We start from the raw sequence: 13938 nt of genomic DNA, 5'->3' as shown, positions 1-13938 counted from the left end.
TGACAACTAGTACATCAAGTGATCGTCTTTTGTCTTTCAGTTTCTATCTATAGCTGATGTAATACCACTGTGTTCAATGTTTGTTTTGTTCATATGCTTGTATTATTCAGCTTTGTCTGTGACGTACACATTGCTATTTGCATTATAATAAATGGAATCTCTTCTTTATATTGTTTTCATATTCAGATGCTTTACTGTGTTCTTAATTAATCGAATTATAGACTGAAAGATAAAACTGCTGAATAACACTTAATTGCATTCACTGTGAAAGTGAAATCACGCAGTGTCATCTTTAGGCATAGGAGCCTGCAGCCTGATGTCCAGTGTGTTAATTTTGTGTCCACTATTTGGAGACCAGTTCAGGGAAGCAATGTGTTCCTCTCCTAGGCTGTCTGACTGCACAGATCTGCAGCTGGCCATACACCAGTAGAATTTTGTTAAAACATTTTTCTTTTTTTTTTGTTCAATGTTGTAAGGCCTCATGCACACTGGATGTTTTTACCGCTGGTGTTTTTCGCTTCTGATGTATTTTTTCTGCCCCAGCATGTTAAAAAGTATTCTGTACAGAGGTCAGAACAAAAAGAAAGGTTAGATGGTCAGCTAAGTATAAGTCGGGACACTGTTTAAGTGTAAATCATAGCAGATAATTTATTGAACGTGGCGTGAAATTCACTACCGTGCAGTATACAAATGGGTACAATCAATGTGAACAAAACCAGTATACAAGAAACAAGGCAATGACAAATAACAGGGTACCGGCCCGTGCATATATAGTAAAGGCATCAAGGGAAGGGAGACGATAACAGATAGTGTCTGTAAATGACAGTATGCTTGTCAGTGGGGTGTATCCCGCATGGGTGATTATCCCTTGATGTATTCCTGTGGAGGTTCGGGCTCTTCTAAGGCGACTGTGGGGGTTAATGGTGCAGTAGTTCAGGAAGTATTCCTGTTTTCCTTTTTATATTTTGCACTGTAAACAGTCACGTGGAAGCAATGATTGAATGGGGAGATCTGGATGGATTTTCTCCTAGAGTGTATGGCTTGCCTGGTTAGAGGTGCTGTTATAAAGGGTTGCGGGGATGGTTGCTGGGGAACCGTGGAACTGATCACCTATCTGAATCTGGAAATGTGTGGGGACTTGGGTAGAGTTAGGAAAATGTCCTATGACTCTAACGTCAATCAACGCTGCCGGTGCACACGGAACACTCCAGCATGGACGGCGGGCAGTAAAGACGGAAGAATGGAGACCCGGAGCAACGCCAACTACATCGGATGGTAGGAACCGGACCCACCCACAGGACGGACAGCGGAAGTCAGGTAAGTGAAGCATCAGCCCTTTTCCAAGACATATTCTTGCACAGGGGTGAAGAATCAGCCATTTGGCTGACAGAGTGACAGGTCGATCGAGACTGAAAGGGATCCTATCTCAGGATATAGCGCCGCTGCATTTTCACAAATCGGCAGCAGCTCCCACACACTAACTTCAGCAGCTCATAGCCTACTCTGCATAGTCCCCTGACATCTCTGATGCTTCACCTATCACCCCAATACCCTGACTGACCGCTGCAACGCCACCTCCTCTTCCCCCTTCCCCACCTACACAGAAGCAACAGACTTTGCATAAGACACAGAGAAACGGAGGGGTGAAGAAATGGCACTGCAGCCGTTAGAGTCATAGGACATTTTCCTAACTCTACCCAAGTCCCCACACATTTCCAGATTCAGATGGGTGATCAGTTCCACGGTTCCCTAGCAACCATCCCCGCAAACGTGTATAACAGCACCTCTAACCAGGCAAACCATACACTCTAGGAGAAAATCCATCCGGATCCCCCCATTCAATCATTGCTTCCACATGACTGTTTACAGTGCAAAATATAAAAAGGAAAACAGGAATACTTCCTGAACTACTGCACCATTAACCCCCACAGTCGCCTTAGAAGAGCCCGAACCTCCACAGGAATACATCAAGGGATAATCACCCACGCGGGATACACCCCACTGACAAGCATACTGTCATTTACAGACACTATCTGTTATCGTCTCGCTTCCCTTGATGCCTTTACTATATATGCACCGGCCGGTACCCTTTTATTTGTTTTATGTCATTGTCTTTTTTTTTTGTATACTGGTTTTGTTCACATTGATTGTACCCATTTGTATACTGCACGGTAGTGAATCTCACGCCACATTCAATAAATTATCTGCTATGATTTACACTTAAACAGTGTCCTGACTTACTGTATACTTAGCCGACCATCTAACCTTTCTTTTTGTTCTGACCTCTGTACAGAATACTTTTTTATGCGAGTTTTTCAGGTTAGGTTGGCCCCACATCGTACCCACATAGGGACAAGTCACAGCACATCATAACCTTCGCTCCTATCAAACCACCTTCATACTCCCCAGCACGTTATCCTATGTTTCCATGCACACATAGGCTGTTATCAGCAGTTTTTTGGCAGGGGTGTTTTCTGGCTGGAAAAACCCCCCAGAACTAGTGGGTTTTGAGAGGAGCTTTTCAGCTGTAAAAACGTACTAACTCTGATAAAAGCCTAAAACTGATAAATAAACTCCAAAAAAAAAGCTGAAAAATGTTGCTATTCGTTTTTTATTATTGTTTTCGAGCTATAAGCGTTTGTGAGAATAGAGTTTTGCTAAAAAACGCTACAGCGAAAAGATGCTGAAAAACGCTACTACAAAAATGCTAAAAAACTCCTTCTACAGCTACAGCTTTCTACTGACGTTATGATAATGTCCAGTGTGCATGGCCTGGTCATAAAGGGGGTAAAACCTTCTGGAGCTGAAGTGGTAAGGCAGTAATAAACCCAAAAACAAAATCGAATATATTGCAGCTTGCCAATTCCTAAATGTGATGCCTGCATCGGTTTTCTTTTTTTTAGGTTTTTTTTTAATATTTTTTACCTGGTGAACCAGCCAATAAATCTTATTACATTTTCCTGTAATAGATGAACCAGCAAATATATCAGTTGAGACAAACACTGACAGTGGTGTTTACAATGGTCAGCTTTATTAATTTATGTAAAACATTTATGCCAAATCCCCAAAAAAAGTGGCCTAAATACGGCTTAACATGTGTTTTTATTTAAAGAATGAACATGTTATACTTATCTGCCCTGTGCAATGGATCCTCCTTTTATCGGGGCCTTCTCCGGCACTCCTGGCTTTGTCCTACACCAAGTGCTCCCATAGCAAGCCACTTCCTATGGGGGCACTTGTGTGTGCTCGATTCTGAGCTGGGCTGTTTGCGTATATTCAGACACACAGCCCAGCTCAGTTCTCTGCTCTCAGGTTTTGAATGACACCAGCAGGATCCAATGGCTCCCTCTGAGAGACAAGGGAAAGCCTGAGAGACAAGGGAAAGGGAAGAAGAGCTGCTGCAAATGTTTACAACGCTGAACTGAGATTGGGCTCAGATAAGTATTTGGGGGGCAGGGGGAGCTAATATTAAAGGTTTTTTTCCTTAATGCAAAGAAAGGGTTAGCTGGAGGTCGGCCTAAAAGAGAAGTGTGAGAATGTATACGAACAAACATACATACTCACCTAGATAGCTGCAGCATCAATTCCAGCTGTCCCCCGTCGGCTCTATACCAAGAACTAATCTGAACACTGATCGCTTGGTACTCAGGATCCGCTCTGAGCGGAGAGCAGTGACTGTCACTGCTCTGTGCTTTGCCCCCTCCAACACTGACTGGAGCACCAAACTGTGGAGGGGGTGGGATCAGCTGGATTAGGGCCTCAGCCAGCTGTCAGTCAGGCATTTTGGGGGATCCCCACATTATTATTGGGATCCCTGCAGAGCCTGGACTGGCTCTGTGATGTCAGCCAACAGCAGACTTTAGCCCACTGTCAGCCGAATGCAGAACAGGATTGCAGAACTAAGTGTACTCCTGTGACCCACAGGAGAAGTATGGTCAAAAGAGCTTTACTATACTGCTCCCTAAATTTGTTGGGCAAGTCCATCTAAATCTGCTAGTGCGTCTGACACCAACCTCTCTGCAGATTGACAATGCTGCTATCCAAAGGTTTTGTGGCTCCTCCATCCAGAGCGGAGATACCCTAAGGGCTCTTTCACACTGATATGTTTTTCCAGTGTTTTCACCTTGCAAGAAAAACGCAGGAAAATGTTTCCATTTAAATCTTATGGGACTTTTCACAAGACTGCGCTGTGGGTGTGGTCTGTGGTGCGTTTTTTGTGATTGATGCATCTTTGGTGCAGTTTTGAAAACCACACCAAAAACACAGCTTCCCATTGAAATGAAATGAGTTTTATAGAACATTTGTTTAGCTCCATTACATGAATGTAAGGTTAAGAATACAATTTAGATTACAAAATCTTCAGTTTTACTCAAATTAGTTGATGCAAAAATGAATACACCTTACAACATCTAGTATTTTGTATGACCTCCATGATTTGTAAAGACAGCACAAACTATTCTAGGCATGAAATGAACAAATTGATGACATATTGCAACATCTATCTTTTTCCATTCTACAAGAACAACGTCTTTTAGAGTCTGGATACTGGATGGAGAGTGATGCTCAACTTGTCTCTTCAGAATTCCCCATAGGTGTTTGGGGACATACAGTACTTGGCCACTGAATCACTTTCACCCTGTTCTTCTTCTTTAGAAATGCAGGAGTGACCTTAAATGTGTGTTTTGGATCATTGTCATGTTGAAAAAGTGCACGACGACCACGGAGTAATGGTATCATCTTCTGTGAATTCATAATACCATCAATGAAATGCAGCTCCCTGACACCAGCAGCACTCATGCAGCCCCACATAAGGATGCATTTTTCTTTGTACTCCTCACCTTTGCGACGTCATACAGTTTTTAAGTCATCAGTTCCAAAAACATTTATCTTGGTCTCGTCACTCCAGAGTACAGAGTCACAGTAGTCTTCTTCTTTTTCAGCATTAGCCCTGGCAAATTCTAGGCTGGGTTTTTTGTGCATGGACTTTAGGAGAGGTTTCCTTCATGGACACCACCCATGCATGCCATTCCTCTGCAATGTACGCCGTATTGTGTCACTGGTAACAATCACCCCAGTTTGGCTTTCTACTTCTTTAGCTAAATGCAGTGCCAGTGAAATTGCGTGGTGATTTTCTTCATCCCTTCTTATCAGAAGATGCTCCTGTCGAGGTGTTAACTTCCATGGACAGCCTGGACGTCTCTGTTAGATGGTTGCATTTCCATCTTTGTTACATTTTTGTATCACTTTTGCTACAGTATTCTGACAGATAAGTAAAGCTTTGCTGATCTTCTTGTCGCCTTCTCCTTTATTGTGTAAAGAAATTATTTTCTTTCTCAGGCCTTGTGACATTTCTCTTCAATGGGGTGCCATTGCTGACAGCATTAAATGGGAAAGGGTTTTCTTTGTTAAGTAACACCCTTTTATAATCAACTATCTGCTGGACACCTGTTTAAAAAATAATTAGACTCACCTGTAGTAGAATTCTTGTTAATTAGGATTTTCTTGCCTAAAATTTAGCTTTGCTTTTAAGACTTTCATTGGGGTGTATTCGTTTTTTCAACATTGTCTTTAAGGAATTTGTTAGAAAAAATACTTTTTTGTGTGTGCGAATTAACAAATCTTGGTTCCAATCAATGGCCCGCATTTGTTTGGAGTATTTTGTAGTATAGTGTCCCATAGCAAATGTTGATTCTGAAAGGAAAGGTTTCCTGAAAAATCTATTGGGGTGTATTCATTTATACTGAGCACTGTATATAGCCCAGCATACAGAGTGAAGTGGTCAGTAGCATGTCATAAATAGCCCAGCATGCAGAGTGCAGTGGTTGGAAGTACAACAAAGTGTATGTAGTGCAGGGCTCAAGAGTAAAACACAGGCCATTGTACAACCAAAAATGCCCTTTTCCCACATCCTCAATTTCCCCCAGTACAGAGCTCTTACCCCAACTCCTCCTAAATATAGAGCTATCTATCCTCTCATCCCCAAATTACCCAAGTACAGAGCTCTTCGACCCCACCCCAAATCCCCCCCTCCAGTACAGAGCTTTCCCCCCCCCAAATCCCCCTCAATACAGAGCTCATGTCCCTTCACCCCCATCCTAGTACAGAGCTCTAGAGCTATCTTACCTCCACTCAAGATCCCCCTCTTCCTCTTATCCCCAAATCCCATGCCCAGTAATGAGCTCCCTTCCTTTCCCCATTCAGTACAGAGCTCCCCCCCCCCCCATTCCCCATTCTCCCTAATACAGATCAGAGCCCCCCCCCCCCACTCCAGTACAGCAGTGCCCCCTCTCCCATCACTTTCAGTACAGAGCTCTCTCATTTCATCTCCCAAGCCCCCCCGCCCTCCAGTACAAAACTCACTCCCTCTCACCCCCATACGCCATCCCCAGTACAGACCTCTCTCTCATCACCTCAAACAGCAGATGTCACTAAGAACTGAGCTAAATCCTTACAAGTTTCCATTGTTAAGCTTACATATTCACTTAGCACATAGGGCTCATAGGAAAGGCTGCACTCACCATTACCCAAAGGGCACCATGCCAGTGTGTGGAATCTCCCCTGCCTCTTTCATGCCATGCTGGTTAATTTAGGTAAGTACCTTTTTCCCTGTACTGATCCACTAGCCAGAGAGGTGCCCTTTGTGATGAGGAGGAGTTGTTTATAGCAGGAGTTTTAATGCCAGCTGCCTAGGGCCTGCAACCTTAGCACTGTCCACACACACCAGGCTCTGGGCAGAAGACTGGAGAGAGCAGCATCAATCCGGGATAAAAAGAGGAGGGGACCTGCCACTAGATTCACCCCATGTGGGCCAATCCTTCCCAGCCTGTAAGCAGCAAACTAGCCAATGGGACCGCTCACAGACAGCCCCTGCGCTCTGGCTGAAAAAAAAGACCTGATTGCGATACAATAGAAAAAAATAAAATCCAAATTTTCAGGGCTTTGTTTCTTAGAGAATAGGTACAGCAACTCCCCCTTCTGAGTCACCTCTAATCTCCAACCCACCTATCTCTGAGCACCATCCCTTGGTGTCAACCCCCTACCCACCTCCCGCTACCGCCCCTTTTTGAAGAACACAAAATGACACCAAGTATCCCCCACACAACAACAAACCTCCCCAGCAACAATGGGCATCACTCCAGTAACAATAGACTACACCCCAGCAGCGAAAGATTCCCCAGCAACAATAATGCCCACATAACAATAGACCCCCCAGCAACAATAGATTAATAGATCCCCAACCCAACAAAAAAAACCCCACCCAGCAACAATGGACCCCCCATAACAAAATACCGCCAGCAATAAGAGATCCAATACAGCAGTGATGGCAAACCTTGGCACCCCAGATGTTTTGGAACTACATTTCCCATGATGCTCATGTACTCTGCAGTGTAGTTGCGCATCATAGGAAATGTAGTTCCAAAACATCTGGGGTGCCAAGGTTCGCCATCACTGCACTACAGCAACATTAGACCCCCAGCAGCAACAACAGATCTCTCAGCAGCCAGCATCAATAGAATCCCCAGCGGACAGCAACAATAGACCTCTCCATCAAAAATAGATCCCTCCCAGCAACACTTAACCCCCCAGCAGCATAAGACCCCCCAAGCAACACTAGACCCTCGTGAGTAACAATAGACCTCCCTAGCAACAATTGACCCCTATAAAAAATAGATCCCCTCCAGCCACAATAGATCCTCCAGCAGGCGTCATCAATAAACCCTTCAGCATGCCCCCGACACCCCTTGCCATTACATACATTTAGTGCTGGAGGTTCCCGTTGAATAAAAGCCAAATAAATTTGTATAAAGCAATCTCCATAGGAAGCTAATTTTAAGACAGTAGACAACATAACAAATGTCAATGTTTTTATATTATTATGTCAATCTTAATACTAATTATCGTTAACAGTATCAGAAAGAGAAAAAAAAGGGGGACAAAAAGGGAGGGGAAAAAAATAGAATGGAGTAGGTTTAGAGGAAAGCAATAAAATAGGACCATATAAATAAGCAATTGCTTTTATTCTTTACTCAGAGACTCTAGCTTTTTAGTGCTTGAGCATATAGTGCCATCTTATGGTAACAAGTGGTACTTCAGTGATTACCTGATGTTAGTATGGTTTAATGAAAGCCACCAGTGTGCTGTTACCAATTCCATGGCTTTATTTAAGGTTATGGTGGAAAGGGCTATAGAAAGAGGACAACCTTGTCAGATACCCCTTTATACAGCAAAAGGAAGGGAAACACCATTACTCAATTTCATACTGGATCTCAGATGCCTATATAGAAGACTTACAAAATTCATATCGGAGCCCATTGTTGTGACTATATACATAAAAAGAAAAATTATATATATATATATATATATATATATATATATATATATATACATAAAAATTACGTGGGCTGTGTTGGCCCAAAAGGTAAAAAAGTTTTTCATTTTGGGTTGGAAAAGAGGGTTGTTTATCAAGGTATTTATTCACTAAATGACATTTACATGACAATTTTGTTCTTGCTATAATAAAATATCAGATCGGAACTTTACAACTTTCACATCAAGTCTTTTATATACATTGTACATCCAATCTATGTTTCTATATTTATAGATAAAAAAAAAAATAACTTTGAATAAAAAGTGATCTGGTTTTTTTTTTCTAGGTATTTCTCATGATTACATAAATCCCATGTTCAATTTTTACAAGAGTGTCGGGGAGCTGAAGATGACTGAGGAAGAGTATGCACTGCTCACAGCAGTTGTGATTCTCACACCAGGTACATTATCAATAAACAACAATTATCAATACCTGAACCAAGCATAAGGTACTGATATAGTATCAATGATAGGCTGAGTGAAATCTGCCATAAGGCAAGAAATTAGCTTTAAGCCTGGTACACACTATTTGTTTTTTTGTTCAACCCAGTGGGTCAGCCCGCCAGAACACTCCGACCATTGGCGGAGTGCGCTGATCAGGAGTCAGTCGGCTGCTGGTTTTCCAACATGCTCGTCCGACAGAAGCTGGCTACATGGCCAGCTTCTGTCGGACCGAGTGCTATACACACGGGCCTAATGTCGCCCAATGTTTTTACTGAACTGGCCGATGTCGGTGGGCATTTGGCCGTGTGTACGGGGTTTTAGGCCTAATATAAAATTAGACAGTTTGCCTTTAGGATTCAGCTGCTTTCTGCACCTCGAAGGAAAAAAACAATGATTGCAGGTAATGCTTTTAACTGCCTTTTATCTTGTTTAAAGTGATTCTAAAGGTTCTGATTTATTTTTTTTTTTTTAATAACAAACATGTGAGAGTTCGTTCACACCATACCTGCATGAAAACTAATGGGAAAACTGCACAGATTTCACACGCAGAGACATCAGTTTACATCAGTTTTCATGTGCGTTTCAGTCAATTTTTATGCATGTTGACATCGGTTTTCATGCACGTCCATTATGTGCCCTGTTCATACTAATGTTGATGTCACCTCAGTTATTTTTTTCATACAGGTTTCTGCACAGAAAAAATCCACACATTGTGGTGTGAACAGGGCACATAGGGAACAATTGTTTTTTGTGTCCTTGCAGAACGTGTGCAGAAAACTGAAAATGTTATACTTACCTGATGGTAATTTTGCTTTCCTGATGCATAAGAATGACAGCATACACGTATGGGTATAGGCTCCACCCCTCGCCCAATCAGGACTGGTCATACTATATAAATGAGTCGCCTCCCCAAGGCGGCATTCTCGTAAAGAAGACTCAAATGCGAAGCCCCCAAGGGAGAAACCTGTATGATGTCATGCTTATGCATCAGGAAAGGAAAATTACAGTCAGGTAAGTATAACATTTTCCGTTTTCTTGACAAAGGCATGACAGCATACACGTATGGAATGTAGCACACCCAAAAAAAAACACAAGGGAGGGTATGCTGAAGTATTATATTCATTGTTAACTCTAGTCAGTACAGAATGACCAAACTCTACAGTAGTTAAGGCTGCCGGATCTACTTTATAGTGAGTCAAAAATGTGCCTTATGTAGACCATGTTGCGGCTCTACATATTATTTCTGAAGATACACCCTTGAATTCTGCCCAGGATGCTGCTAGGCATCTTGTCGAGTAAACCCTCACATCGGTTGGAGCCCTCTTGATGGTCTTGACCAGCCACAATGCCAGTGTTCTGGTAGATGCTCCTAGCCCTTTTCTTGTCCCATCTGGGATGACGAACAGGTTTTCTGTTCTTCTGAATAGGGCTGTTCTCTGTATGTATACTTCCAAGATAGACCCGACATTTAACTTGTGCGTCTGGTTAGATGTGTCTCTCCGCATTGTTGGGAGAACGATGTCTTGTTTCCATTGAAATGGTTTGTTTACCTTCAGCAGCTGTTGAGGCACAGTTCTTAATATCACTCTATCCGGTAAGTGGCGACAATAAGGAGGTTTGTATCCTAAAGCCTGAATATCAGATATTTTTCTCCCTGATGTAATGGCAGTGAGGAAAACTGCTTTCATCGTTATATTCCACAACGAGGTTGCTTGGTCACCTGAAAAAGGAGGTTAGGACGACATCTGTAATGCCACCTGTAAGTCCCATGGAGGAACAAACAACCTTCTTTGAGGACAAACTCTAGTGCAAGCTTTCAGGAACTGGCGTACTAACTGCTGGGTAGCAAATGTGTTTGCCTGTAGACCTACTTCAAGGCCTGTTTGAAGGAATTCTAGCACTTGTGATTCCCATGGCACTAATGGATTGAATTCTCTGGACTTGGCTTAGGTGGCAAACTTTTCCCATATCCTCCAGTAGGTACTGTTCGTCGTTGCTGCTCTTTCTTTCAGCAAAGTTTCGATAACTAAGGCTGAGTAACCTGCCTCCCCTAGCCTTCTCTGCTCAATCTCCATGTCGCAAGATGAAGCCTGGTAGGATTCGCATGACACAACTGACCTTGCTGGAGGAGATCTTGTATCCCCGATAGTAGGATTGGTGGTTCCAATGCCAAAGACTGTAGTAGTGGAAACCACGGCCTGCGGGGCCAACAAGGAATGATTGCTATCACCACCCCTGGGTGTTTGCGTATTCTGTAGAGTAACCTGGGAATTATAGGTGTTGGTGGAAATACGTGTGCTAGGGTACAAATCCAGTCGGAGCTGAGTGCATCCACTGCTTCCGCCTGTGTGGGAATTTTGCCCTCGCTATGAAACGTCTGCATTTCCTTTTGGTCGGGGATGCCAATAAGTCGAGGTCTGGATGACCCCACTGACTGCAAAACCACTGGAAGTTTTGCTGGTTCAGTGCCTATTCATTGTTGTCCAACGTTTTTCAGCTCAGTGCATCCTCCAAGTAATTCTGTTGAGCTGGGATGTATGTGGCTGATAGACACATTCTGTTGAGCCCAGTTCATAATGGGCGTGACCTTCGCTAGGAGTGCTTGACTCCTCTTTCGCCCTTGGTGGTGTACATAGGTAACTGCTGCCCTGTTGTCCATCTAGAGTATTATACTGGTCCCTCTGACTTGGTCTTGAAATGCTTTTAGAGCTTGAAAGGCTGTCTTCAGTTCTAATACATTGGAGACTTCCTTCCGTCTGCTTTCTCCAGCGGCCCTGGGCTAGATACCCATTGCAATGTGCTCCCCAGCCTACCGCTGATGCATCCGATGTGATTACTACTGGTGTCGGTGGGTTGAGTTGGTGGCACTTTGACAAATTGGCTGGTTTCTACCACCAATCGAGGGAACGCTTCATCGCTGGTGATAGTCTGATCTGTTGACCCGTGGAGCAGCTCTTCCATTCTCCCAGGAATTCCACCTGGGAGGTCCTCATCCGCCAGTGGGTTCACTTTACCATAGGTATCATAGCCGCTAGCGATCCTAACAGCCTGAGACATTGGGAGGCTGTAAGGAATGAGAGTGTCGATACCTTTTCTAGTTGGGAGATATGCGCCATTGCCTTCTCTGAAGGGAGTTCTACTGTGTTCCTGCAGGTATCTAGGATTGCCCCCAGAAACGGCATTCTCTGCGTGGGCACTGGTTGACTATTTTGCCAGTTGATTATCTATCCTAGGCTCAGTAGGGTTTGGACCAGAATCTCCCAAAGTTCTATCATGATTTGCTTGTTTCGGGCTACTAGGAGGACATCGTCTAAATAGTGAAACACTTGTAGACCTTGTCTGTGCAACACGGCTATGACCGGGAGTAGCACCTTGGAGAAAATCCTCGGTTAGGTTGACAGGCCAAATGGTGGGCAGATGAATTGAAAATGGTATTCCAATATCGCAAAGCGTAAATATTTGTGACATTGTTGATGAACTGGGACATGTAAGTAGACATCTTTCAAATCTAAAGATAACATCTACTCCCCCTGTATGATGGTTTGTATGACTGACTGCAGCGACTCCATTCTAAATCTTTGCACTTGGATGAACTTGTTCAACTTCCGAAGGTCTAATACTGATCTTAGATCACCTGTTTTTTTCCTTTATTAATAAAAGAGGAGAATAGAATCCTTGATTGTTTAACCGAGCCACTGATGTCTGCTAGTTCTTCCACCCTCTCTTGGTATCTTTGTTTGTTCTAAAGGATCTTGTGTCCCTTATCTTACTCATAAATTGTCTCCTTTCTGGCTGGAGCTGGCGTCTGGGTCTCAAATCATGGGGAATCAACCCTGACTTGCCCCCTGTCACCTTCGAAATAGCAGTTTCCAGTTTGCTGTCAAACAAGGCTGCTCTGTCAAAGGGGGTACAGCACCAGTTCGATTTTGAAAATCCGTCTGTCGTCCATGGCTTAAGCTATAATGCTCTTCTCGCCATCACTGATGATAGCATTACTCTGGCTGAACACTACAGTGTGTCGATCGCCGCTTCACCTACAAAATCACCCACCAGTTTGATTTTGTTCAATATTTTCAGTACTGAGGCACTTACGGTCTCTGTGGATAACTCCGCTTCTGCACTCTCTGCCCACGTTGTTATTGCCTTGGCTACTGAAATCAGTGTCAATGATGGCTGGCAGGCACTTCCTGCCGATGCATATATTTTTTTAGCTCTATATCTATCTTCCTTTCTGAAACATCCTTGAAGGAAACTGCATCATTCATAGGTAATGTAACCTGTCTGGCCAACTTAATGACAGCTGCATCCACTAGTGGGGTAATGACAGCTGCATCCACTAGTGGGGGCACCTCCAGTGCATAAACCTCTTCTTCCTTGAAGGGATACATCTTCTCAAACCTGTTCCTCTTCTTCAATTCATCATAGATAATATCCTTCACCTCCTGAGAGTATCGACCGTTTTAATTGTGGATAAAATTTTCTAGTTTTTGTAGGTTGTGTGATTTCCTCCTCCCCACAAAAACTAGAAAATATTATCCACAATTAAAAAGGTTGATTTTTGTCGTTTTTTTGTCATAATGTTTTTGAAAATAAAGAAACGTAAAAAACATTTTTTTTTCTTGCATACTGTCACCAGTGCAGTACAGAGACATCATATAACAGGCATGGTGGTAATCATGGACGCTGACTGGAGATTGTAAGAACAAAAAAAAAATGTATAATTTTTTTACATTTTAAATAAAAAAAATGTATGTTTTAATATTTTTAAAGATTTTTTTTTTTTTAACCCACTTTGACCAGAACAATATAATGTTATAAAAGATATAAATATGTAGCGCTAAAACGTAATATTAAAACGTAAGATTAAAAAGTCCAAAAATAGTCCATATAAAAGAAGTTCCAGAGATCCCAGTGAGGAAATGCACAGAAACCAGCACTGAATAACAAGTGAAGGAGATCCACCACCAAGTAAAGTGTCAAAACACGCTTACCAGACGGAATTGATAAACAGGCATTCAAGTTGTATCATGGCAAACTGCATAACACTGTCATAGGATCTTCATCCCAATCCACTTGTCAGAGGGAAGTCTCATAGATATAATACCAATGTCACATCAGACAACAACA

The 13938-nt window shown here is 42.9% G+C and overlaps 1 protein-coding gene across 2 annotated transcripts in view; it reads left to right on the top strand.

Moving 5' to 3' along the window:
• Positions 1-13938, top strand: part of NR1H4 (nuclear receptor subfamily 1 group H member 4) — a 150558-nt gene that overhangs the window by 124586 nt on the left and 12034 nt on the right. For both annotated transcript variants that reach the window (XM_082254748.1, XM_082254749.1), the window contains one exon: positions 8655-8768. In XM_082254748.1, coding sequence (XP_082110874.1) covers positions 8655-8768 — 114 coding nt within the window. The remainder of the gene's footprint in view (positions 1-8654; positions 8769-13938) is intronic.

This window comes from Pelophylax lessonae (genome assembly GCF_965119305.1).
Source record: "Pelophylax lessonae genome assembly, chromosome: 4".
NCBI classification, from domain to species: Eukaryota; Metazoa; Chordata; class Amphibia; order Anura; family Ranidae; genus Pelophylax; species Pelophylax lessonae.
The sequence above is the reverse complement of the archived record's forward strand: the minus strand, read 5'-3'. Positions and strand labels throughout refer to the sequence as shown.